This window comes from Grammomys surdaster, unplaced genomic scaffold (genome assembly GCF_004785775.1).
Source record: "Grammomys surdaster isolate TR1022 unplaced genomic scaffold, NIH_TR_1.0 126185, whole genome shotgun sequence".
In the NCBI taxonomy this organism is placed as follows: domain Eukaryota; kingdom Metazoa; phylum Chordata; class Mammalia; order Rodentia; family Muridae; genus Grammomys; species Grammomys surdaster.
In genome coordinates, this window is record NW_021620991.1 from 3,373,407 (window position 1) to 3,401,142 (window position 27,736).

At 51.4% G+C, this 27,736-nt stretch overlaps 1 protein-coding gene across 4 annotated transcripts in view; it reads right to left on the minus strand.

Annotated features, from left to right (window-relative positions):
- Acot7 (acyl-CoA thioesterase 7) overlaps positions 1 to 27,736 on the minus strand; it is an 87,046-nt gene that overhangs the window by 12,504 nt on the left and 46,806 nt on the right. For all 4 annotated transcript variants that reach the window (XM_028757790.1, XM_028757789.1, XM_028757792.1 and 1 more), the window contains exons 5-7: positions 27,319 to 27,433; positions 19,132 to 19,218; positions 4,940 to 5,056 (exon numbers count right to left, since the gene is read on the minus strand). In XM_028757790.1, the coding sequence (XP_028613623.1) occupies positions 4,940 to 5,056; positions 19,132 to 19,218; positions 27,319 to 27,433 (319 nt within the window). The remainder of the gene's footprint in view (positions 1 to 4,939; positions 5,057 to 19,131; positions 19,219 to 27,318; positions 27,434 to 27,736) is intronic.

A 27,736-nucleotide genomic window follows, 5' to 3' on the forward strand; every position in this document is an offset into this window, starting at 1 on the left:
AAACAGCCTCGGTCCACGCAGGACAATTCAGAGTGTAATTAAAACAGTCTCAGTCCACGCAGGACAATTCAGAGTGTAATTAAAACAGTCTCGGTCCACGCAGGACAATTCAGAGTGTAATTAAATGAAAACTAAAGCTGGGTGTGCTTACAGTCCCTGTGTGTCCTCCTCAACATAGTGAGGCCACCCCAGAATGACAGGGGTTTGGGGAGTTCTCTGTGCAGCCCTGGCTGTCCTGGAACTGGCTCTGGCCAGGCTGGCCTGGGGTGCTGGGATCAAAGGTGTGCGCAGCCGCAGCAACCGTCACTGCCACCGTCACTGCCACCGCCACCACCACCACCACCACTGCCACCCAGCATTTCTATCTTGTTTCTAATAAGGCCAACAGAATAGAATGCAGGGAAGTGCTCCAGGCAGAAGACTCGACTATCCACCCCACTCTCTCCAAACTCAGCAGGAAAGGGGCACTACACAAAGGCTGACGAGGGCAACTTGGAGCAGCACCTTTCTCGGGGTACACCGCTCCCTGCACGCAGTGTCAGAAGAATGTAAGTTCTAAAGTAAGAAGCAACTGTAGTCACACTCATCCAAAGTGAACATCAAAGGTACGTGGTGTTGCTTTTGGCCTGTGAAGACCGTATGTCATCCCCCTCACCCTGTAGCTGCTGTTCTGTGCCCCAGATACCTTGTGTCCTATCAGGGGTCTCCAGGAAACACCTGAGCCCCAGTGGCTGTGGGCAGGTCACCCTCTCAAGCAGTTTGCAGACTGAACACTGAGGTAACAGGCTGCAGAAGGCAGGGCCTCAGCACAGCGCCTGGTGCTGACGTCAGCAATGTCCAAGGTAAATGTGTCAAGTGGCTGAGTTGTGAACTGCCTGCTTCGAAGCCAGCCAGCCTGAAGGTGTGCCCTGCAAGGCTGGCAGCTTGCCCAGCTGACTCCCCACACACAGTGTTATATTCCCCAGGATGCAGCAGCTAGATTATAGCAGCATGACAGGGATTTGAAAAAGAAAACAAACTAATAAAAAGAAAAAGTAGCTGTTACCAGGTACTCCAAAGTTTATGAACAGCTCCACGTTTTGCACAGCAGAGAGCCAGGGCAGAGAACTGTCTAAGAATGCGCAGAGCAGCGATGGACGCTTGCGCGGCACTGCAGCCTCTTAGATTGTCCCTGCTTCCACCATCATCTCTGGGAGCTGGTCATCACAAGAAGACTGCACATGTGGTTTCCTAACTAGAACTTACAAAGACCATCTCCTCAAGGAAATTGCTTGGAATTGAATGTCTCAACCGAGGAGGAGGATGGAGAAAGTCAGCCCTGCACACATTCTGTTCATGTGGTCGAGGTTTCTCCTTTGCACTGAGGGACAGCATTACTGTCCACCTCAGGCTCTCCATGCTGTGTGCTGTCCGGGATCCTTGTCACTCTCAGCCTGCCCCAGCTCGTGGCTCCCACTGTCCCCAGCATGCCAGGTGCTGGCACTGAGAGCCTGTGATGCTTTTGCTGATCTCAAGGAGCTGGGCCTCTGTCCTCCTTACTTCTTACCAGGCAAGGGGTCAGTGACACAGGACTGGACACGACCTAGTGTGTAGATGAAGTCAGCAGACATGTTAACTAACCTACGCCTTAGTGTGCATGAGGGCAACCTTCCTCAGTGTACCAGGATCCTAGGCTGAGCAGGCTGGGCATAGAGTGCTGCAGGTTGCCATGGAAGCTGTGAGCCGCAGGTGGGATGGAGCGTGTCCTCTTTGCTCTCGGCACAAGTGAAGAGTTAGCCTCAAAGAACCAAGTTTGTAAACAGCAAATCAGCTGTTCTGCAAGGGCAGGGCAAGCAGTGGCCCACATGGAAAGCTTGGCTGTGCACACTGGGCCTATGCCCATATACCTGGGTGCAGCTGACTGTACCTTAGCACAAGTTGCTCTGCTAAAGCTCGTATGTTATTTCCGGACTTTCTGGGGACAGGCCTGTGACCATGTATAGCTGTTGGCATAATTTCTCTGGGGGGGCATCCTACTGAATGACAAAGAAATCTCCTTCTAAGACACAGACCCAAAAGATGGCCTGTGGCTCATGACACAGGGAACCAGAGGAGGCAGGATGGATTCTCAGAGCCTATGAGGCTCTCATAATATCTGAGATTCAGATATTAGCTGGCCAAACCAGGAGAGAATTCATTTCTGCCATTTTAAGCATCTCAGTCTATAGGCATCTGACACAGCAGCCCCAGGGAGCTAACACCGTTTTGAACAACACAAGCCCACGTGTGCCAAGTCCATCTTCCAGGCGATGTTCCCTGAGCTCTTTGGCTGCCGCCTCATCCCTGTACCCTGTACCCACTGAAGCATGTCACACCTTCTCTGAAGAGGTGGCAAAACTGTCCCCTGTGGCCTCCTCCATGGCAGAGCTGAGGTGGGAAGTGAAGCAAAGTCACAGGGACAGTGGTTCAAGAGGCATCAAAGCCCCAGGGTTAAGGTGACCTTGGCAGTCATCAGTCCTGGGTCCTTGGCTCCTCCTTTCTCACAGCTGATATGACTTGGACTGTGTCACCGCAAACCCAGAGCAGGAGGGACTTGTCAACCTTGTGTCTCTGGTCTAAGGTGGTAAATCAACCAAAGATGGGCTGTGACAACCCCGTCTGTGGTGATGACACAGCCGGGGACATGTGAGGAGGGACTCCAGGACACACTCTGTAAAAGGACAACACACGGGGACCTCACAGGAGACATCTCTGTAGAAACAACAAGCAAGGCCACAGTGTGTCAAAGCCAGAGGAGACTGACACAGAAATAGGCCAGACTCTATAAGCGCTATTTCAGGACTACCTCAATTCCTTCAAACCCCAAACAAGACATCATCATTTGGAGTAACCTGCTGCTTCCTGGGAGGAGCCAAATGTCTCCTTCAGAAGTCTCTACCCAGAAGGCCGTGGAGTAAAAGAACAAGAGGAGGGGCTCACATCACAGATTTTACCTTTTTACAGACAGGGTCTCACTATGTAACCCTGACTAGTCTTGAACTGCTGAGTGCTGGGATTAAAGACGTGCACCACCAAGATCAGCTACAGAGACCAGGCCAGCTAGGAGGTTCTGTGTAACAGATACCCAACCCCACCCCCAACCTGGGGAGAGGGGCAGTGTAGAGCAAAGTATCGGACCAGAAGGCACGGACCTTTGGAAGTGCTGCAGATGAATGCTCCTTCAGGAGTCAGTCTGTCCTCAAAGCTCCACAGTCTCTGGTGGCAGAAAGGACTCTAGAGAAGCTGACTGGCTCTTATCTGCTGTGACCCTTAAATGAAGGAGCTCCTCTAATCCAGAGCCACTGTTGTCTCTTCAGCAGCCCTTTGCAAGCAGCTGCAGGCCATGCTGGGGCTCAGGTTAAGGGCCTGGGGGCCTTTTCCCCATGTCTTCATTCTGAGAACAGGACTGAGATGCTTTAAGGACTCTGACTCGAGTCCTCACTGATATAGCTACCACTGTGTGGGCATGGAGGAAACGCTGCTGTCTAGGACCCGAGCAAAGGGTCCTAGGTCACTGAGTGAGGACTGAGCAGGACCAGTCTGAGGTGTAGGGCCTGCTCTCCATGGTGGGTCTGAGTTTATATTTAACAATAAAGTGCTAAGCCACCTTACCAGGTGGGAACTCAAGAAAAAGGGAAGCATGAAACCTGACACCCAGCACTCACAAAATCTTGTGTATTGTATGGATGCCTCACCCTTCAATTACAAAACCTATGGCCTGTAGGGAAGGGTAGAATGGAAGGTGGGACATCCGGGAGGCAGAGAGGATTCTGGGGATAGAGCCAGCCGTGGGAAGATTACCAGACTGATGAATGGTACCTGAGCACAGGTAACCAACCATGTGGCAGACTGTAGGTTAAATAATTGGGTTACACTCTAGCCAGAGAAGAGCTTAGTGTGGCTGAAGCATTTGTAAATGTATTTTGAGTCCGGGTCTTATTTCTGGGAACATGATGCTGGCAGGAAGAACCAGACGTAACTTCTACACGCTCCCCTCCTCAAAGGCTCACGGCACGAGCTACAAGCAGCCTAGCACGCAGGGCTACCGATACACACGGCCTCCAGAAGCACGCTAAAGCAGACGAGGTCCACCTGTCACGGGCAACTGTTAAAATAACGCTAGCTGTCTGTGTTTGTGGCAAATACCAGCAGTAAGATGAACTCTTGGAAGTGGAGGGTGCCCTGTCACTGCTGCGCATCCTTACGGGACAGCCCTGCGTCTCTCCAACCTCAGAATGCTTCTGCTGACCATAAAGCAGCCCCCTGCCAGGTGCTGGGGAGCACCCAGGGCCACAAGGCTCTGGACAAGGCTTAAGCTTTATGGCTCCTAGGCTGTAATCAGCCATGCTAGGGCCCAGCCTCACCCACTGCCCTCCCATGAGCGGCTCTCATGGTGCAGCGTCCTGACGTCTCCTTTCAGACTCAGCCTGTGCCTGCAGCTCACAAGGCTGCGACCCTGATGGACTTGCTCTACAAGCTGCCGGGGCCCAGTCACAGATCACATTCCTGTCACATGAGGATTCCCAAGCCGCCCTTAAGCAAGGTGAGCGGGGTTGGCTGAGGCCAGAGTGCCCGAGGCACCTCCCTCGATCCTGCCATCACTGTCTGTGTATCCTGCCTTGAGTCACCTCCTATTCCACAAGCAGGAAACCTACAAGGCTTGGTGACAGCTGTCCAAGTGAGAGCATCACAGAGCTGCCCTGTCTTCAGAGGATGAGCTAATGCCAGAGTGCAGGGACAGAAGCCTCCATCATCCCAGTCAGATCAATAAGCACCAGCCTCGCCGGTGTGTGAAGGACAAAGCACAGCTCTGTCCTCCTGCTTTTGTGGGACACAGGCAGACAGCAGGTGTGAGCACGGGGTGAAGGGGCCAGGAACCCCAAAGAGCTGCCCCCATCATTTTTACAGGGCAAGAGCTTACCTTTCCGTATTTTGTCATGGAAATTAATGGCGTCCACAGAGGCAGTTACTATGTTGGTCTTGCAGTGGCGTGCAGCCACAATCCCAGCCACTTCATCCATCAGCTTCATGGTGACACCTGCAGAGGAAGGGGCACAGAGCTGGTGAGACACTCCACACCCTGGACACCAGTCCTCCATCCACACGGCTGGGGCTCCAGTCAGCAGCAGGCCGGATGTGGCAGGGATGTGACAGATCATGACTCTCATTTTAAAGCAGAATTCCTCAGGAGTATCTGACAATGGTGTCAGGTGACATTCTAGGCAACTGACAAAGTGACAGCCCCTTTCTAGTTTTCCACAAACCTCTCTCTGCCAGGAAAAGTTCATGACAATGTCCCCTGGGAGGACATCAGTCAAAATATCAGCTGCTTAGAAATGGTGGCACACTTCTGTGACCCATATACTCACAGGCCATCCTGGGCTACATAGCAAGAACCTATCTCAAAACAATAATGACAAAGTCAGATAATTCAGAGCAAGGGCAGTTCAGAATCATGAGTCTTTCCTTCCTTCCTTCCTTCCTTCCTTCCTCCCTCCCTCCCTCCCTCCCTCCATCCCTCCCTCCCTCCCTCCCTTTCTGCCTCTGCCTCGCAAGTGTTGGGGTTAAAGGTATCCCACCACTGTCGCACATCCCTCAGTCTTTCCTAAAGGGGACTGAGAAGGGGGCAATTTCTGGGCAATGGCTGGAACTTGATTCAACCGCTCCCCCCTACCCCCCCAGGGACAGAGACGCTCAGAGAAACAGGCTCCCAGTTTCATCAGCAGATCAGCAGTCTCATTCACAAGAGCCAGAGACAAGAAACAACACAAATGCCAGCCTGCTGATGAAGGTCAGCAAGGTGTGGCGAGTTGGGACACTCAAGGGTCCCTAGACACGGTAGATCAGAGGGGGAATGGGGGCACAGGGCTTCTCTTTGAGAGAGATTGTTTCCCAACCAAAACTCTGAAATGTGAAATGCTCCAAGAGCTAAACTCTCTGAGCACAGATGCGATGGCACAGACAGCAAATGCCATACTGCAGAACTGTTTAACACACAGTCATTAAAAATACCGTATGTGAGAACGTAAGGCCCATGACGAAAAACAGGACAGCGGGTTCTCAACACTGGAAACACAACCACCCCACTCAAGGGACTGTAGCCACCCCAACAGCATAAACATAGCTCTGCAGCCTCTCCATCTCCCCATCCCTCTGCCTTGCTAAATACTGTTAGACTACCTTCCTAAAGCTGGCCACCAAGGCCTAGGCCCTTATGTGGCCACTTCCTTCTTCTGAGGCTGACTACCAAGGTGCAACTATCAAAGTACTGAACTCTAGCAATCAGAAGCCCCATTTGGCTCACCTACTTAACAAGCCAATTAAACTGAAGCCCCTAATTCTAATACGGGTTTCCCTCCACATCCATACAGCTCCATTTGTCTACAGGCCTCAGCTCTCTCCTTTCCAGCCAGAGGCAGTCCTCTGTCCTCTAGAACAAGTACTCTTCCTCCTCTCTCCCTGGTTCCCTTCTCCTCCTTCCTGTCCTCTCGTCTGTCTCTTGTTCCCTGCCTTCTGTCCCTGTGGAGCAAAAGTATCTCCTTGGTGCTGAGAACGTGGTCTTGGGGGTCCTGAGCTGATCCTGATCTCTTACACCGAGATCTGGCAATCCACTTCCTGGGTGTAGAGCCAGAGGAGCCTGCCTCTCTATCATGACAAGTGTTGTTTATTTAGGGGCGTGCATGTGTGCGTGTGTGCGTGTGTGCGTGTGTGCGTGTGTGCGTGTGTGCATGCGTGCGTGCGTGAACTTGTGTGAATGTCTATGCACATGTGTGACTCAGCATGACCGTAAAGATCAGAAGACAACTTTTGGGAGTTAAGTTTTCTCTTCCCACTTTGTGGAAACTAGAAATTGAATGAAGGTCATTAGTCTTGGTGACAAGTGCCTTAACACAATGGGCCATCCTGCCAGCCCTATTTACTTATTTCTATTTAAATTTTATCATCATCAGTGTGTGTGTGTGCACATGGGGTCGGTCCCCACAGACTCCTTTCAACAGACACAGACCGATTGGGAGCCATCACCCCCCCCCCACAGCAGCCTCAACAGACAGGTGCACTACTGCCTCTATCTGGCCAGTTAGGGCACAGAGTCACAGGGAGCTGGGAGTCCCAGACACACAGCAGGAAATGGGTCCAGACCCTGCGCAGGGGTTTCTGAGGGCAAGCTAGACTGCATTTCTAACTTGGTTGGCCAGATCAAGGGAGAAGTAGGAGGACAGAAATTTCAGATCATGGTGAGCAGCAGGGAGGCAGGACAATCTCTGTGTGTACAGGGAGTCATGGAGCATCTCACTGGTCTCTAGAAAGATTAGTGTGGGAGGGGCCATGAGCAGGGAAAAGAAGAGTTGGTGTAAAATCTAGAACTTGCTAGGTGGTGGCGCACACCTTTCATCCAAGCACTTGGGAAGCAGAGGCAGGTAGATCTCTGAGTTTGAGGCTAGCCTGGTCTACAGAGTGAGTTCTAAAACAGCCAGGGCTACATAGAGAAACCCTGTCTGAAAATCCAAGAGTAGAATGGAAGGGCCCGACAAACCTCAAGCTGTATTTTACTAAAAGCCAGCTAGCTGCATCAGCTCCACCAAGCGGCCGGTGTCTCTAAAATGCACAAAGCTGGGGTCCCCAGAATGCTGTGGAACATGCACACACATCTGGAGCTATGCCTCAGTTTCCATGACCAATGACAGACCTTAGATCTTGGTGCTCAAGAGATGGCTACTGGACATGAGTGCACTGACAAGGAAAGACACTGACAGATCCTAAGTCAACACAGGCAAGTGTCCACTCTTGTAAACTTGACATCCAAACATGTTGCTCTAAACAGCAGCACCTCCTCTATCACAGCAGACTCGTGTTCATTTCATCATGCGAGCTATGCAGTCCACCTCCAAGAATCCCAAAGCTTTAAGAGTGCTAACAAGGTTCAAATGCCAAAAGTTAAGCTTCCTGAGATACTCAGACTAGCTATCAGCCCTTGCAGAAAGCAGAAGGTCATAAACTCCCAACATGCAACAGCTCAAAGTAAACTTCTATTCCGTACAGGACCAATGGGTGAATAGCAAAAAGGGACCAGGCTAAAGCAAACCCCAAACCTATCAGAGTAAATATTGGACTCCACAGTTCTGTGTTCACAGGGCCGGTGAGCCCCAGTCCTGGAGTCTTGCCGTTTGTAGCACATGGTCTCTTCTGAGATGACTCTATTTATCCCCCCAGTTTTCCTCAACAGACACCCCACTGAAGTAGCTCCTCTAACATCCCCGGTCTTCAGCCACACAGCTGCACCTGCAGCCCTCAGCGCTGCCCAACGGGAACCTAACCTAGCACACACTGCCCTGCACCAGAGGCTTCCTTTACAATCTAGGTGAACGGCTCAATGACTTCCTAGCTTTTTAAATTCTGAATGCCAATGTGGTGCTGGTGCTAAGGTCTGCTGAGCCCCTACCCCAACCATGGCTACAACAGCTTCTGAATGCCTGGGCAGCTCTTTGTGAGACAGACACACTGGAGAGCTCTGCACGAGCCTCATTTTTGTTTTAGTTAGTTGTGGGGTTTTTTGTTGTTGTTGTTGTTGTTTTGAGACAGGGTCTCTCTGCATAGCCCTGGCTGTTCTGGAACTTGCTAGGTAGACTAGAGTAGCCTCAAACTCACAGAGCTCCACCCGACTCTGCCTCCCGAGTGCTGGGATTAAAGGTGTGCACCACCATGTTAGCACAGAGCTGCATTTCTCAAATAAGCTAGAGTCTTAGAGTCTGGAGCTGCAGTCTGTGGCATCCTGAGATGTCACAGCATCTTTATCACTGCCTCAGTGCACACTGCTTGGCTTCCTTCTTCCTTTAAGTGTGTGTGTGCTCTTCTGCCACCATGTGGGTGGGGTCATCAGGCATGGTGACGAGCCACTGGCTCTTGATTCCATTTTAATGTCACTATCTTTAACAACGCCTACCACCAACTTTAAATGTGCCCCTTCTCAATCCAAATTTGACAGAAACAAAACAAAACCCAAAACTGTTGTTTTTTTCACTCTCAGCGTAAACCTCGCTAAAAGCAGTCAGTACCACTCATGCTGCACCCGAATGCTCTTCCTCTGCCTTGTGTATTAATTCAATACTTTTAAGTCCAGCCCCAAAGGCTCAGGACAGTGACAAAATGCAGACACCCTTTGCAAGAACACAGCAAAAATGGTCTCCTGTCCAATCCCCTTCTGAAGTTTGTGTGCTTGGCTGATGCTACCCATGTTTCTACTGATGTTCTGGTCTGAGCACCACCACAATCTGTTCCCAGTCTCCTCCCCTAAGTCTCCTAAATCCCCCCAGGAACCAGTTGCAAAGGCCTAAGAGCACCTGTGTGCTCAGCCAGTGACTGCACGACCCATTCTCGTGTTTACATTCGTGTAGATGTGACCACAACACGTAGGAAGGTGAACTGGCCTCCCAAACAGCCAATTCTCTGCTTGCCTCACTACCCTCCGACTGAGCTCATCACAAACAATGAAGACTTGTTTTATTATAAACATTGAAGGCTGGAGAGATGGCTCAGCACCTATGAAGCTCTTGCCAAGGTCTGTGAGTTTGGTTTCCAGCACCCACATCAGTCGGTTCTTACCACCGATGACTCTAGCCCTAGGGCAACTGATGCCTCTGGCCTTCACAGGCCTGCACTCATGTGTGTGTGCGCGTGTGTGTGTGTGTGTGCGCGCGCGCGCACCCCCCCCCCAAACCTTCAGTCCAAGCCTTCTCTTCTCGCTTCCCAGGAGAGAAGAGTGGTCTGTCTGGGGTCTGAGCTGAAGCCTGCGTGCTCATGAGGTGGGAAGGAAGAGAAGAGGAGGACAAGCAGCAGGCAGACAGGAACTGAGAGAGAGAGATGTGAGGAATGGTGGGAAGGTGCTCAGGGGCTGACTGTTTGCTTAGACGTTGATGTCCTGAGTTCCAGTCCCAGCACCAGAGACCAGGCTTGTGTCCCATCTCTCAGGAAGTGATGGCAGAGGCCATCCTCAGCTACAAGCCGACTTTGAGGTCAGCATGGCTATGTGAGACCCTGTCTGGAGCATAAGCCCTTCCAGCATGGTCTTCAGAGGGCTCCATCACAAATTACCACAGCCTACATCACACACGGCCATCTCGGACGCAGCGTGGTGCAGAGCGCGGTTTGCTGAACTGTATCAGAACAGAGAAGGCCTTTGTTGCTCCCTCTCCCTTTGTTGTCTGCACAGTCCAGATGGACACCATTCCCCAGAAAAGCCCCTGCCAGGCCACACCCCACCTTCCCTTTCCTGCCTGTTCACACAACTATCAAGTGCCAAGTTTTCTATAAAGCGCCTCTCCCAGGTGTCCACAGAAAGCCTCCTCACTTACTTCCCATTCAGACACGGCTAGTACCAACACACACACACACACACACACACACACACACACACACACACACACACACCAATTAAAAAAAAACCAACTTTGGCAAATTACACAGTCCATTGTGGGCTGTCCCAGCCTCTCCAGATTGGCAATGCAAAGACGACAACAAAATTGTAGCATTTCCTGTCGTTGGAGACGCGTTCACTTCAGGAATTATGGGAAAGAAAAGACTCAGGCTTGCTTGGCCACCAACACGTACATAAACACCGGGTACTTGAGATATTTTTGCATCTTAACATTTAACTGCCTAAAGATTTTTGTTTTGATTTTTTTCCTTAAGTATTGACAACATGCTGACTGGATTAAAAATAGAGGCTTAATTTTCTTTTCCCAAGGCCTGCTGGCTGGCTAGGTTAGGCCTGCCTACAAACCCGCAGCAGTAGCTAGCAGCTCGAAGCTGAAGCCAGTGCCGCCTGCTCTGTGGGTGGGGATCCGAGATGCCCCCATTTCTATATTTAATCCCAACTGACGGAGTGTGGGTGCCAGCCTCCTATATTAAGCAGACGATAGTAAGTTCGTCTTACTTTATATATCCTTTGCTGATGACAAGAGGTTATTAAGGATACAGGTGACTGAGAGTGCCCACATGGCCCTGGTCCTCTGGGTCCTATTACCCAGCAGCACTGGGAAAGGATCAAGGAATCCCTGGCACACAGTCTTAATTAAGGCAATTTAATAGAGGTTATTTTTGGCAGTGAGTGTGCAGACAACCACAAATTTCTAAAGACAGTAACAAAATATCAAAAGTGGGAACATCAGGGTACAGACAGACATAGTTCAGCAGGTAAAAATGTTACTGCCACTAAGGTAGACCTGTGGTGGAAGAAAAGAACCATCTCTGGCAAGCTGTCCTCATTAGCCACATTCAGTGTGAGTGTGTGCGTGCGTGCATGTGTGTGTGTGTGTGTGTGTGTCTGGAGCATCTGAGCAGGATGACGTGGGCAGCCACTCTACCTCTGGAAGCTAAGGAAGCCTGGAAATAAATCTGTAGACTCCTGCTCAACAATCCTCATGGCACAGGACAGGCAGTAGGGCACATTTGTCACCCCATGCCTTAGGGACTAGGTAGGAAGGACAGCACTATGAATCAACACCCAGCCCTAGAGCAGACCCAGGCCAGAGGGAGGGCTTAGCCTCGGCCTAGGGCCAGGAAAGGGCAGGTTTCTCCAAGAAACAGACAGGCTACTATTTGTGCAATGCACTGGTCGCTCTGGACAGGACAGGGTTGCTAGCAGCTATTAGCTCTGGTCACCCTAATGAATACATAGCCAAACAGGGTCAAGAGGCCTGTTCCTGCGGCGGTAAGAGAAGGCACAGCTTGGGACTGCAGAGAACTCATGTGCTGTAGCAGGGAGTGAGAGGGTCGGTCGGTTGTCTAGGGATGACAATGGGGCACAGGGAGCTGCCTATACTCTCCTGGACCTTGACACACCAGCAATCTGAGCTCTGCAGTGGTGGCAGGCAGGCCACTTGGCTGCAGGGAGATGGGCTCAGAGATATAAATGGTCAAATCAGGTCCCAAGCACTGTGTGGCTCCTGTTTGCCAGCATGGTGGCTGGTATGCTGGGGGTGCGTGTGGAGAAGTGGGCGGTCAGCAAGAGGCCAGTGCTGTCGGTGGCCAGGGTCTGGACCAGGAGGAAATAAGGTGCATGTGCTCAGATGTCCATGAGACTGTACAGCTGCAAGGACGGCCGAGAGGGAAGGTGGAGACTTTCTGGGATGGGATCTGGGTCAGGGCCACCTGCAGGAATGCTGGCCAGACAGTGGAGATAGAGTTAGGAAGTGCCAGAGCTCCATGAAAAAGCTGAGGCCAGAGTCCAGGGAAGAGAACAGGGCTAGAGATGGCCTCAGATGATTGCAGGACCAGAGACAAGAGGCAGCACAGGAGAGCAAAGATGAAGCTCTGCAGCCTGAAGCAGACAGAGCGGTGTGGAGAACAGCACGGAGACTGGAGGGCAGGGGAGGGAACGGCCTAGGAGATTAGCAGAGCAGTAAGCAGCAAGCATTGCAGAACCCCACTGGCTTAAGATACTGTCCAGTCACAGGCAAGAGAGAATTATCTGTGGTAGGTTCAAGAGAGGAGAGGGCCCAGAGTGCTGGCACAGTCATCTCGGATGGCACAAGGCTGTGAGAAGGCAGAGGCCCCAGTGGCTAGGGAGAAGGATGACCCTGCTGCTGTCCTTGGGGCCATGTCTACCCTAGACAGTTTCAGAAGTGCAGCATCTGCTACCTAGCTCATAAAGGCCTCCTCAAAGTTACTACCTATGACCCTTTTCCAACAGCAAGCTAACAGCAGAGCCTTGAAACCACCCTGGAGATGCCAGAACTGCCCTCTACTCCCGTGGACCATGAGAGCCAAAGACGTGAGACAGAACAAGATGGGAGCTGACATGCCCTGATCACAAGCCCCACAATAACAGCATGCATGTAAGAGGCCGGTCAGTGTCACTCCCTTTCCTGACCCTGGCTGATACCTACTCCATGATCTGAGGTTGAAGGACCCCAGCCTGATGGTGAAAGCAGAATCAACCAAGTCCAGCGCCTGAGGTCACACATTACATGCTGAGCGTCAGAGTCGCTGCAGCAGAATTGTCACCAAAGCTAAAGCAGAGGCCAGGTAAGCCCAGGAGAGGAGGCCCAGCTCTCCACAACAAGGTGGGACATGCACCTAACCAGGATGGCTTGGGTGGGGGCACTACAGGACACTGGGCAGTGGGACAAACTTGGGTGTTATGCTTCTGTGCTAACAGTATGTGGCTCTAGAGGGAACACAAGGGCCCAGAGGCCCAAGACAGAGGTGGGAAAGCCCCCCCCCCCAACCCCAAGGCCACCCTCCTCTTTTCCGTGGGTGCATTCTGTTATTCTCTTTTCAGCACCAACACTTTGGTATTTTTACTTTTTCTTTTTAAGTCGCACAAGCTCAAAGCCACCCACTTTTCCTGAGAACATCTTCGGCCCTCTCCCGAGAGCTTCGGCTCGGTGAGGCAGCAGCTCCTCCTTACTTTCTAGCACATGTGCCATGCAGACGTTCCTTCTCCAGGCCCAGCCTGGGTTTAGGCAGCAGTGTTCTTGTCAAGATTCTCAGGCGTTTTGGAACCTGCTTCAGGTCTCTCGTATCCAAAACTCTCTCTTTACAGTAAAAAAACTCAAATGATCTCACTGCATAAATGCCCCCTGGAACAAATGCTCAAATGCATCCATAGTAAAGGGAACAATAAAAACCGAACACAGAGCCATGTATAGCGAAACACACTCCTAGTTCCAACAACTTTGGAGGCTCAGGTAGGAGGATCACTTGCATCCAGGAGTTCAGTGCCAGCCAGATAGCTCTACAGGTAAACATGCTTGCCGCCAAAACCCATGGCCTAAGCTGGATCCTCGGAACCCACATAGTGGAAGGAGAGAACCAGCTCCCACAGGCTGTCACCTCTGACCTCCATGCCTCAGGTTCTTACTGTGCGCCACTCCCTCCCACCCAGAAGTGAGTGAGTGAGTGAGTGAGTGAGTGCTGAACCACAGACAGGGCCTGAGGGCTGCAGCAGGGAGACTGAGGGCAAAAGCAAGAGGCTGGCTAGGCAGGTAAAGGCACCAGCCGCACAAAGCTGGCAACCTGAGCTCAGCCCCCACAGGGAGAGAAGCAATTCAGCAAGGCTGCCTCGGCCTGCCCCCCCACACCCTTCTCTCATGCACACAGATACACACACCAACAGCACACGTGACTTAAGCCGAGGGGTGGGGTAAGGACAGGGTTACTGAACTGCAAACTTCCAAGTGTGTTTCCCTCAGCACTGTGAATCATCAGTGACAGCCAGGGCACACCTAAATCAAGTGCCAGCCTGGGGACCAGCTCATCTCAGCAGCGCTGTACCCTGCAGTGTCTTGTCAGTATCCTGAGAAGGGTGGCTGCAGTCAGGGCACACGCCCAGCAAACTGTTCTCGAGCACCAGGAGAACTGTCAAGCATCAGACATGACAAACTACCTTGTCCCCGATTCCCACAAGTGCGCCCCTCAGCGCCTTGTGCCTCAGGAGTCATCAAACTCTTTCCCAAGAGGCCCTGGGTGCATCTCAGCAGAGTCCGACTATCCAGAACTGAGTCTACACAAGTTCTCTCTAAAGCAGAGCACACCACCTTCCCTCCACAGCTCTTACCCTCTGAAGACTGGGAAAATCAACTGTATCAGCTATGGCCTCGTCTCAGCGAGACAGAGAGGCATGACTGAAACGTGCTGGGTGTCACTGAACATCTGGAAAGGAGCTGCTAATGTCCCCAGTCCATCCTTGACTGTGACTTTCTCAACTCTCTTGTAGTCCCTTGGCACCTTCAGGAAGTTACTGAAGGAGGATCAGAGTCACTGGAGAAATGAGGCTCTCCTCCACCCGGCTCCTCCCGATAGCACAGAAATGGCTCCAGGCAGTTCTTTCCTCTTAGCTCCAGAGCCTGCTTGACTACAGGCTGGCCACCCAGACCACCCGGACAGCTTAGCCACAACCAGCCGTCTGGCTAGACCCAACAGGCCCACAGCTATTTGTATTCCTCAGAAAAACACAATGCTCAGCCCTACAGGTACAGGCAGAGGAGCATGGCTTGGCTCTGCAAACAAACACAAAACAGACAGAGGCAGAGACAGCAAGGCTGCTACACAAAATGAGCATCTCCACCCAATAAGACAGAGATTTAGGAAGGGCTGCCAGACAGGCAAGGGTGGTCACAGCTTATGGCAGGTCAGAGCCCAAAGGCACAACAGGGCCTTTCACTGAAGTGCACTCTCCCAAGAGGCGCTCCAGAGCAGCACGGGAAACCACACCCCATGGAACCTGACAGAAATGCCAGTTCTCAGCCCCAGCCTTGCTGGTTGCTGGTGAGGCCTGGCACAGCTTTCAGTAGCTCTACTCCGATACTATACAACAAGCAGCAAGACAGTGCTGGGGCCGACGGTAGGGTCACATGAAGGCCAGGGAGCACCAATGGATCAGGGGCCTGAATGAACAGTGAGGAGCACAGCAGCAGCAACAGAGGTCGGGCCCAGTGTGCAAGTGTTAGAGAAGCTAGCCCTTACATTTCCTACCTAAAACCATGGAAGCAAAATATATGGAACATATTTCTGTGGAAAGAAGGACTTCTCTGAATGAAAACCTTAGAACATTTTCCTCCAACCTCCCAATCCACCCCGCAATAGAGAAAGTGCCTGCAAATGAGGTTTTCCTTAACAAAGCTGACAGGCGTCACATAGCACCAGAGGGCCATGGCCCTGTGAGCCTGCCCCCAGCCAACATTTACCAAGCTGTCACTTGGACCCTTGTGGAAGCTGTTTGGGGCTTTCATCCAGCAGATCTTCATCCTAGTAATCTGCTACCTGCTGTAGGAAGCCACTGGAGGATGGAACCCAAGCCCACAGAGAAAACCCAAGTCCAGGAGTCATGTACCCAATCCAGGTAAGAGGCACAGGACCCCACAGAGCACCCTGAATGGTAGAGTCTGCAGGGACCCCTGGCCCAGGGCAACGATCAGACCACAGACTGCCAGGCAATTGTGAGTGCTGTGGAAACCACCTTACCCAGAAGGCAACTGAGTCCTCCTGGTGCAAGTGAGATCCTTTCCTGTAGCCACAGTCTGATCTTATACGTTAGGACGGCGAGACACTTCTCAAGTTTAGAGGCACAGAAGCAGTATTTAAAGTAACTACAAGAGGAGGGGAGGAGGGGAGGAAGGGCAAGAGGTAGTGACCTTTGTTATGCTTTAGGCTCAAAATAATGAACTTCAAGAAATAAAGCATCAACACAAAGGCCAGAGCCTTGGAATTTGAGACTGACATTTCCTCTAGGATCCCCGTGAGTGAATGGGGTCTTCAGAATCCTCACTTGTACTCTGATCCCAATAGCTATCAATCACCCCAGGAAGCTACAATGCAAGCGGGAGGGGACGGGTGAAGGAAGGAAAGGAAATGGGTCCTTCCCAGGGTGACAATGGCACTTCCAGGACATGAAGGGCCACGAGAGGGTTCACGTGGGGTTCCTAAGGAGGCAGAAGCCACAGTTCCCTGTGTCCTGCCATACCAGCACCTCAACTCAGAGAGCTCCCTCTTGGAGGGGAAAATGGTCATCTCCAACAGCCCTTTACTTTGCACCTTCCACAGCCCTGTCATCAGCAGGGCCAAGCTCAGCCAGCATCTGAATGACCCAATCAGCACCGTTCCAAAGTACTGCATCACAGAACCAGGGACTGGGGCATCAGTCATACTTGTCCAGACTCCCCACCCCGGCCCCCATGTGACTGGCAGCCTTCCAGTTTGGTTAAGACGGACTCAAGCGATTTAGACCCCCGCTGATGATGCTCTACAGGGAAGCACGTGGAGTAGCAGCCGCTGGTGTTATTTGTCACCCACTGCAGGTGAACCGACAGGCATGCAGATGTCGGGGTCAGTAAAAATTAGGAGGCATATTTATAAATCACGCCCAAAGTAGAACTCCTAAGAAAATGGCATCAAGCATCATGCAGCTTCTGTAAACTCTTCCTACTCATGCATTAAAAGTCGAGCCTAGCCGGGCAGTGGTGGCGCATGCCTTTAATCCCAGCACTTGGGAGGCAGAGGCAGGCGGATCTCTGAGTTCGAGAGTTCGAGGCTAGCCTGGTCTACAGAGTGAGTTCCAGGACAGCCAGGGCTACACAGAGAAACCCTGTCTTGAAAAACAAAAAAAAAAAAAAAAAAAAAAAAAAAAAGTCGAGCCTAGATCACAGGACAGATTACTCTCTGTGAGCAAGTTTGCTCTCTCAAGGGCTTTCCAGGAACTCTTCACTCCTTTACTCTTGCTGGTGCCTCTCGCAGGCAAAGCCAAGACGACCCACTCAGGATGTGTCCTTTCACCCAGGAGACAGTACGACGGGATTGCTAGTTGTGGTGGGAAACTCTAGTATGCAGACCAAACAAGCCTACGCCACAGCACACAATTTCAGTGTCACACAAACAGAGCTATGCGGAGAAGTCTGGGCTCGGGACGGCTGTGCTCAGAGGACAGGAAGGGCTGCTGTCTACCTGGGACTTGAGGCCAGTGGGGGAGGGATGTGGGGATATGGACAAGGACACAGCTGCTCTCAGGGTGGAGAGAGAGACTGTCACAGGCCTGGAAAGTACTGATCACTATAAAGTAGAACTAACTTCCCCTGGGTGGGACCTTTGTCAACCAAAAGTGCATGCAGACAGCACTCAGTGAATCAGGGAAACAACCATGATGCTGAAAACAGAACCACGTGAAACGGAACTGGTTAGAACTAGAAACAAGCCTTAAAACCCCTCTCAAGGCAGAGGCCACTCTGACTCTGGCAGGCCAAGGACCTGCTACCCTTCATCTCAAAAGTAAGCTGTATTTCGCTGTGTGGGGTGCTTTGACCAAGGCAAAGATAAAATCTGGTCCCCATTCTTGAGCAATCCCGGTAGAAACATCAACATAAACCTACAGAGAAGCCACCAGAGCTGGGGAGAAAACGCACAGGAGCCTTCTGAGGAGAGTAAGCGGGAAGCAGAACTCTCAGCTCAGGTGCCATCTACAGAGCGAGTGGGAAGTCACATTCTGGGACGAGAACTGAGGGCAGACAGGCCAGTACTGTACAAAAGCACCAGGTATGCCCAGACCAAGGAGCAGATGTGCCCAAACCCTGACACCGCATGTCACCTCCCAACTTGTGCTGTCATCTGCACCACTCTGTTGCCTTTGCCTGGCATCTTTCTTTAAATCAGATCTATTTATGGCGGTTCTGGAGCCAGGATCTCGATGCTGCCCAGGCAGCCTTGAGAAATTTTCCCATCTCAGCATCTTGAGGTGCTGGGAATCCAGGCAGTTCAACATGCTTGCAAAACAAACACCCTCTGCGCCGTCTCTCTAACCCTTGAATCATTTTTTTTAAAGATTTACTTATTTATTTTATGTATATGAGTACACTGTAGCTGTCTTAAGACACACCAAAAGAGGGCATCGGATCCCATTACAGATGGTTGTGAGCCACCATGGTGTTGCTGGGAATTGAACTCAGGACCTCTGAAAGAGCAGTCAGTGCTCTTAACAGCTGAGCCATCTCTCTGGGCCCCCTTAACTCATTTTTAAGGTTTACTTTACTTTCATCCAAAACGACGCTGTCCACTTGAGGACCTGATGTGCTCCTCATATCTGTCTCACATCACAGAGAAAGCATCACACGTTATTAAAGTGAAAGTGTCTCCAGGGGTCAATGGCCAAGCCCTCGGTTTTACAGCAGGGTCCTGGCCAGGATGGTTAAGGCCTATGCTACTAGAGGCCAGATCTTCAATAACTCAAAACAGTAAAGACGATTATCTGGAAAAAACATTTTAAAATAGGAGCTGACAGTGGGCTACAGGGCATTCTCCTGGGCTCTGTAAGGCCCTACCCCTGACACCTGACAGTGAGATCCCAGGGTTCAATGTGACCTTTGGTTAGAACGTCCTCATTCATCCAACTTTCATTTCCAGTTTAAAAACAGACACCAATGGTATTTCAGTAATTTCTTATGCAACCTCTTAAAAGTTTAAATTTATACTTCACCAGACATGAAAGTCTAAACTAGGTCAGTAAGCAGCATGGCCTCCTGGGGGACGCTCAGGGCAGGCAAGGGAAGATGGCAGGGAAACAGCCTCTTGGGGGCTGCTCAGGGCAGGCAAATGATGAAGCAGTGGCCAGAGCAACTTTATCCCTACCTCCGTGCACGAAGCCATGAAGGGTGCAATCCGAGGGCCCCACCAGGTGGATCAGGCTGGACTGGCTGTAGCTCACCGTGTTTGGCTCTAGAAAAACAAGGGAGAAAGAGAGAGCGCAGTTGTTACACAGCCCAACAGTAGCAAGGACACCACTGCCCAGAATTCTGTGTCATCAGAAGTGTTTACCTGCAGTGTCACTTAGACAAGTTTCTCTGAAGAGAACAGAAGTCTCAGAAGTACTGAGCAGCCCCTATCAGAGTCCCAGTGCATTCTGGGTAGTGTGCCAACTAGAACCTGTCCGTGGCAGTCATTACATCCCTTGGCTGGAAGGTTCCAGGGTTATCTCTGGTCCTCCGCTGATGTCATCATCCAGCTACTTTGCTTTCCAACAACACAAAAGCAATGGCAGTGTTTCTGTACCGAACTGGCCCAGGAAGTCTCAGGTTTGACAGGTGTCTGGGCTGATCTCCCTCTGACCACCCCTCCCCTCTGCATGTCTCTGTCAGTGCAAACCTTCCAAGAAGAGGAGACTCCTGAGCAGAGCGCCAGTCACTCAGGCTGCTGTAGACTGTAGTTTCACTTAAAGCACAGGACACACATTCTGTCCCTGGAGGCAGACAGCATCCCTCCAGGCTCCCTCTCCTCAGCAAGTGTAGGCAGAGCCTCAGGTGAGATCCACTCCAGCGTGCACACCCTGCCAAACGCTTTGGTTTTGGATAAGCCCCTCGTCCACTGCATGCTGGCTCAGTGAGGGAGTGAGGGTCATTTACTCCTGCCCTGGATCTTGAAGGAACGGCTGGGCCAGGGCCAAGTAACAGGGATGTCTGGCCTTAAACAGTATTCCTCAGCAGCAAAGAGGTGGTGGCATGAGGGGTGGCCTTGACCCAGAGGCCTTGGGTCTCCTGAGTGTCAGCTGTCACCTGAGACTTGGATGGTCCTTCCTGTTTCCAGGTGAATGTGCTCATCCACAATTCCTACTTTCTTATAACACAATACTATACAGCGATAGAGCTTTAAAGATGTGGCCAAGTTAGAACAAAGCTAATCAGGTGTAACCCGATCAAAACCACCAGCATCCTTCTAAGAGGGTATGAAAGAAACTACATCTGACGAGACAGGGAGGCCAACATCCACAAGCTATCAAACCACTGCTAACAGTGACTGTGACTTAAGCTCCAGATGAGAGACATTGGTCTCTGCTGGTTACCCACTAGGCTGGGTCCTGTACAGCTTGAGCAAGCAAACATATGCCACATGGACTTGAAACTAAAGCCAGGTGCCTGAAGCCACCAGGCATCCAGAGAGCCAGAAAACTAGGGGATGAGGGAGGGCTTAAACACTCAACTCAGAAGCATCTGGCTTGAGACAGCTCAGAACTCTCACATAAGGAGCCTAGGTTGCTGGGACCACAGCAGACGAGAGCCATGAGACCATCACCAGAGCCACCGTGAGAGGCACTCTTAACTTTTAGTATGATGTCTGGTCTTAAGATGCTCCACAGAACTTCATTACGGCCACTGTGTGAGACTGTCTGGTGACAAGTGAGGGTCCTTAACGCATGCATTTGCCACTAACAAAGGCAAGGGGCCCTGGTATGGCCCCCAATGGCCAGTAGACTATAGTTAGCTGAGGCGACCTGTGACTGTGACCAGATGGAAGAGAGTCTCACCTATTTCCTGTCTCTTCAGTGTCACCCCCCAGAAACTAGGATCACCAAGATGGCTCTGGGCTCAGGCCATCTTCTTTATCCTTTGAAAGGTACATGGGACACAAAACTAAACTCTATGATGACCAGGACCCTGGCTGTTCAGGGCTCCTCCGGCCTCGCAGCTCTGCCTGGCTTCTGGTTTCCCCTGCAAGTGAGGGATAAGCAGTGGAGCCCACATACTGGAATCCTCTGCCGAGATGAGCAGTCACACTCACCATCTGTGTGGGAGGCTGGGTGGACAGCGAAGCCCCAAAGTTCCTTCATAGTCCAAGGGTCACAACAACCCTGAACGCTGGGCTTCCCTCTGGCTGTCACTGAGATGGACGCAGGCCAAGACAAGGAGGCCAGGACACTAAACAGTCCACTCGGCCGCCTTATAATGACACGGATACAAGCTCTCTGGAGCGTGACTGGACACTCAGGACTTCTAATCTGGCCAGTCTCAGGCCTGCTTTGTCAGCTAAGAGACCTGCATGTGGTGACCATCAGAAGAATAGTTTGTAAACATCAAACCTAGTGCTGGGGGACAGCTTGGTGGCAGCATGCTTACTCAGCATGCTCAAGGCTCGGGTTTGATTCCTTAACACACAGAAAAACAATTGAAAAATCATGCAAAAACCCTTCCTACACAATCAGCTCAACAGGACAGCTCAATGTAAAGGCCCTTGCATTCAACTTCAATGACCTGAGTTCAATCCCTGGATCCATGTAGAGAGGCTATCTTGTGTCTGTATGGATGTAGCATCTGTCAATAATAAATCTGATGGCCTATGGCTTAGGCAGGAAATAGGAGGTGGAACATCCTGGGAGCAGAAAGGATTCTGAGATAGTGCCAGGCAAGGGATGTTTGCCTGGGGGAGGGCAGATGCATAGTATCTGAGCACAGGTAACCAGTCACACGGCAGAATGGAGAATAGAATACATAGATTAAGTCATAGCTAGCCAGAGAAGAGCCTAGCTGTATGGCCAAGGTATCTGTCAATACATTTTGATTCTAAGTCTTATTTCTGGAAGCATGGGGCTGGGAGGAAAAACTGAACCAAACTTATAAAGATCTGCATGGTCAAAGAAGAGACCCGACTCCCACAAGTTGTAGTCAACTTCTACAGGCAAGCAATGGCATGGCTGTGCCTACTCACATGCCCATGAGTGCATGCATACACACACACAGACACAGACACATGTGTGTGCATGCATACACACACACAGACAGACACAGACACAGTGTGCACGTGCATGCACACACACAGACAGACACAGACACATGTGTGCGCGTGCATGCACACACACACTAAATTCTTTTACAGAAATGTTTTCATGCTGACTGCTTTACTATATTTTATGTCTATGTCTCACTCTGTACCCCGGCCAGGCTGGAATTCACTACATCCAGCTTGATTTTATTTCTTCTGATAGAAGGGCCTTATGTGTCCTGGAGAAGTCTCCATCTCAGCCTGCATCTGTGACCCACCCTGGGCTTTTGCTTCAATTACAGGCAGGAGCCAGCATGCCCAACCTGTGTGGTGCTGAGGATCAAACCCAGAACCTCACACACACTAGACAAGTTCACTAGCACCCAAGCCACTGCTTTGCTCCCCCCCCACCTCTCTCACATGGAAATCTACTTGCTTGCACAGCACGGAGAGGACCTGCAGCTCCCAGGTCACAGAGATGTCCCACTGTCATGCTGAACTGTCTAAGAACACTGGTTACACCACACTACTGGCTCCTGTGTTCTCAGAGTCTTAGCACAGGCTTTCAGAGAGCAGAAGCGACAGAGTATCTGGCTTCCTCCTTCACATGCCGTAACTAACTCCCTGGGCTCTGTGGGTCTGGTGATGTCTACTTTTCTTCTACCTGATTCACAGCTCCAGAGGGGGGCACTTCCTTCTTTGGGCAGTTGAGTCTAACACAGCCACTACTAAGTCCCCCACATTCTACATTCTAAGTGACATAGGGAACATGTGACAGAGGTCTGCTACAAACACCAGTACCAGAAGTGAGGTGCTGCCCAGGTGAAAACCTTTCTTTGTAGATGCCAAAGCGATGCTACCATCACACCAGTATGAGAGGCAGGGCGCACAACATGTCTAAACGGCATTTCCCTGAGTCATGGTCCCAAGGAAAAAGGCTGAATAGAGGCAGGCCAGAGTGAGACCTGTACTCTCACCGCCCCTGGGCAGGCAGACCAGGCAAAAGACAAGCTCCAGAAAACAGCAGCCAGTCTGTTAGCAGAACCTGGAGCAAGCAGAGTTCAGACACCTGGGGAATCAAAAATCAGATACAGCTTCCTGCTTCCAGACCTGGAGCTGAGGGGAAACTTGAGAGCAAAAGCCTGTCAGAGCTCAGCTCTGAATCAAGAACCCTGTGATGTCATGTTCTCTCCCATGAGTGTTCAGGGAGGAGCAGTGGAGCGGGAGGAGGAAGAAGAAAATGCACAGGCCTGAGAAGAACTTCAGGTGTGGTCACTGTCCTGGGAACTGATGGGATCCACAAGGGGCTGAAGAAGCTTCCGACTGGTCAAGTCTCACACTCAGACAAACAAGTGAGCCCCCTTTTCCTGTGTCTGCTGCAAATGATGTCAACATCAACAATGGTCAAGGAAGAAGCTTCCAGACTGCAGCAGGAACTTTTGCAAGAGAAGAAACAGAGTCCCTCCTCATGGCCTTGGCCTGACACACTGAAGGGCTCACCACTGTGTGGCTCAGTGGAGCTCAGGTGCCTAGCACATAGCTCTGTTCCGCCATCAGCCACAGTCATGTGTTTGGTCAAGCACAGAACCCATATTCCCAGTGCACCCCACACAGGACCGTGAGGTACTGCACGCAAACACCAGAGAGGTCCACAGCACCAAGGCTGGACAGGACCATGAGAATGCCCTTGAGAGAGGCATTCTCCATGTGCAGAGACGCTGACATGAAGATGCTGTGCACAGAAGACAGAATGAGCAGATCGAGCAGCTGTCAGGTCTGTCCTCTCCCTGTCCTATGGACATAGCTGACCATGCTTGCCTGACTCCACACTCCTCAGAAGAGGACACTGATTCAAGGACTGCCTGAGCTATCTAGTAAGAGCCTGTCCGCAAAGAGCTGGGAGGAATGGAGCATGCACTGTACTGCACATATAGAGAGGGGACAGGTTAACAACCACCTAACAACATTTACATACATGAGGTAGTAGAATGAAGAGAATTCACACACGCAGGAGGCTCTGCATGTGTAGGCTCCATCGGTTAGTGTGTTAGGTTGTATGCAAGCCCCACTCTCCTCAGACATGAGACTTGTGCACCTTCGGATTCTGGAACCCACCCTCCATGGATGCCAAGGAAGACATCACACACGCGCACACATGCACACGCACATGATTGATTGTTTTGTATGTGTAAATATATACAAAGCTATAGGAACAGAGGAACTTGAGTACCCCGTCTCCACCCTTAGGCAAATGTGATTTATAGTCTGCCTCAGCAGGAACTGCACCTCTACTTATACACTAACATGCTGGGTTTCCCTGCTGCAGTAGTTACTAGGACCTTGCGCTTTAAACTGGAAGTTTCCATTTACTGTGGGGACCCCTAGCAAAGCTCCCGGGGAAGCAACAGGCAAGGTATTGTAGGCTCTAGACACACTGCCCTCTCAGCACCTGTCCACCTGCCAGGAGCCACTGCCCTGCCCCAAGAACATCAAGCCACTCCTTCACCCGGGAAGCCTGTGGCTCAGTGACTGCCTTGTCTGTTCCCCTCAAGACAACTGAGAATTAGCCATCCAGAAGACTAGGACTGAAACCCAAGAAAACCCAGAACCTTCCCTCTGTCTTTCCATACCATGTTCCCCCAAGTCTAGTGTTGAAGGAACCAGGATCATGGTCAAGCTGGATGGTCACGGACATCAGAGAGGTCCAATAGCCAGGTTGGCCAGTTCTTGCCCTCCAGGGGTGGCTCTAGGGCAGATTTGCCTGGGTACTGTTGACTCTGGAAGGCAGATCTCAGTGTAGGACCAGGAGCTTGGTGGTCTGCCAAGGCCCCCCTGCTGCTCTGCCTGGGATAGCCAGGGAAGTGAACAGTAGTTCAAGGACCAGTGAAGACAAGCACTTGGTCATGTCTGAGGTAATGTTGATTGCATCATAAACCCAGGAGACCTGGGAACAGGGTCTTGTGGGCAGAGTCCTCATGGCGCTGAAGCTGAGCAGCTCATGGTCATGAACCTGGCAGCCTGAAAGTAACTGTTTCCTCTCCTCAGAAAATACACAGAAAGCTGGCTTCTGAAGAATTATCAGACTCCCTGAAGACTGATAATTCTACCAGAAAGACAGGAGGCCCAGAGGTTGCTAGGCAACATTGTCTGAGCCCAGGTTCTACTTGCAGGAGTGGGTGGGGGTGAGGTCAAAAGGTGAACGCAGTGGGGGAGGCGAAGGGAGGCCCAGCTACACTGCAGGGCTCTGTCCTCCAAGCTCACCATGGCCTCTGCAATCCTGAAGTAAAAGCAGTGCTGATCGATCACACACATCAAACCCCTGATCACAACATTCCCTAGTCACAGGACTTCTCCAGAGGGGATGTGCACACCCCTGCCTGCCAGGGTATATAAGTGGTTTAACAGTTGCTGGGGAGGGGTGGTGCAGCTCTTCATGCTCCTGTAGGTGAGATGATTCTCTCCTTCTGTCACTGCTGCTGTCTGGGGTGAGATGCTTGCTCACATCTCCCCAGGAAAGGTCACACAACAGCTACATTTTGGAAAGACACAAACCTTGTCCACAATATCTGCTCCCTGTAGACATAGCACCCTACCAGCCCAGTCACCCAGGAAAGCCCAGCACACAGGCAGGAGGATGGGCACAGGGACCCACAAGAACAAGGATGGGTCAGCCGAAAAACTGAAGTCAGAACCACAGTGTCTAGGAAGACGGCTTGACGGCAGAACACTTGCCTAGCATGCACAAGGCTCTGGGCTCAAGCCTCACAGGCGAAGGAGCACTGAAGGAAGAGTACTGACTGGGAACGGTGACTCCGCTCCGCACGTCTCCGAGCTGTGTGTCAAGTCCAATCAGCCGAGGAAGATGGGGTTTTTTCAAGATACAGACAAACGAAACTAACATGTAAAACTCCATCAGAAAGCTGTGAGTTCACCATGCCGACTTCAATCACTGTCACCAAAAAGCAACGGACCATGAGAACAACTAAGTATCACATTAGTCAGGAGAGGCCAGGCACAGCCAGCAACCTCAGGAGGAAGTAAGTTAGACTGGCTGACAGCACAGAGTATGTAAGAGCATGTCTAGCCGTGTGGTTCTCAGGACCAGAGAAGGGAACTGAGGTCTTTGCTTTTTTTGATGTGGCGTCTTTCTAGAAGTCCAGGCTAGACTAAAGTCGCTGAGCTCTGCCTCGCTGTACAATCATATACCACCATGCACAACTCAGACTTTTTCTTTCTCTCCCATCCCTCTCATTCTTTTCTGTTAAAAGCAGATGGGGGGGGGGTGATAGCCCAACAAACAATCAAGCTTTGATAACCTGCATAGTCCACTAGCCTCAGATGACAAAAGCTTCAATTCTGGTAAACTGAGGAAGGGAAACAAACACTGGGCACTTGGGCAGACACTGGGTGGGACACCCTGTGCACAGCAGCAGCACAGAGTGTGCCAGGCCACATGGACTGAGAGAGGCAAGTAAGAGACAGGCTTCCACTCACCCGGGGCCCAGGCCCTGGGGGCCAGGAAGCCCTCTGCTGAGGGACATCATATCATGGAGCCTAGTACAGAGCTCCTGAGCCCACGCCATTTCCAGCAGGTGGAAACACTCACAGTACATTCTAGAAAGAATTCATAATACTGTTAAATTGTGGTGACTATACGTGTAAGGGTGCTGGAGCCCCTCTAAAAATGGGCCTACCTCCAATCCCTCACCAAGTTCCTGGGGTCAGACCTGCCAAGACCCTGCCCTAACTGGCATCAACGAACCTGAGGAGGCTCTATGTGGTCTTTTGCAGACGTGGCATAATAACATGAACCAGCCTGGCAGGGGACAGAGGAAGGGGAGGAACAATCCCACAAGGCTTGCTGAGGCCTGTCGCTTGTGTGGTGAGGATGACAGAGCTACTCAGAGGAGGCAGAGGTCTACTTATAGGAGCCTGTGAAGAAATAGCGCTTAAATCTGGGGTCATCTCTTGATCACAGGCCTTTTCTAAAGAAATGAGCATTCTATCAAACACAAGTTCCTAAGCAAACTCAAGAGTGTCAACAAGAACAAACACTAGCAACAGAGGCAAGAGGCCTGCTGGGGAGACCATGAAGGAGCTGGCGTGCCAGACTCTCAGGAGGTCCCTTGCTAGCTGTATTAAGAAAGAGGTCTGCCTGGCTTAGGGTAGGACAAGGGACAAAGCCTGGCTCCAGGAAGGAATTCCACACCCAAGAACCAGAGTACAGCATGACTGGTGCTTCTGTGGCCTGTGAGGTGGGCTGAGGAACCCCAGTGGTGCTTTCACCTGGGTTCAGGACAGGCTGGACGATGTCGCCGTTCCTCCACTTGGTCTCCATGCGTTCCAGCTTCTGAGCTTCGTAGCGTTTCCGACCCTCCTCCTCCTGTTCCTGCCGTAAATACTGTGGGAAGGAAGCCAGACAGAGGGTCAGGTACAGTGAGACAGAGCTCTCGTCCACATCCTAGGTCCGGCCACAGCCTCCCTTCTAGCATCTTGTAAATGCCCCTCTCTTCTGATCACATGACCACCACATGACAAGAACACAGCATAGATCAAAGTTTCAGGGTGTGCCCCTCACCAGAGACAACCTGGTGGACAGATTTCTATTCCTCCAGACACATAACCCATCCTCTCACTGGGCAGGGGAGCTGAGACAAACCCTCATGCATTACTTGACTGCAGCACAGCCCATGTGACTGACCCT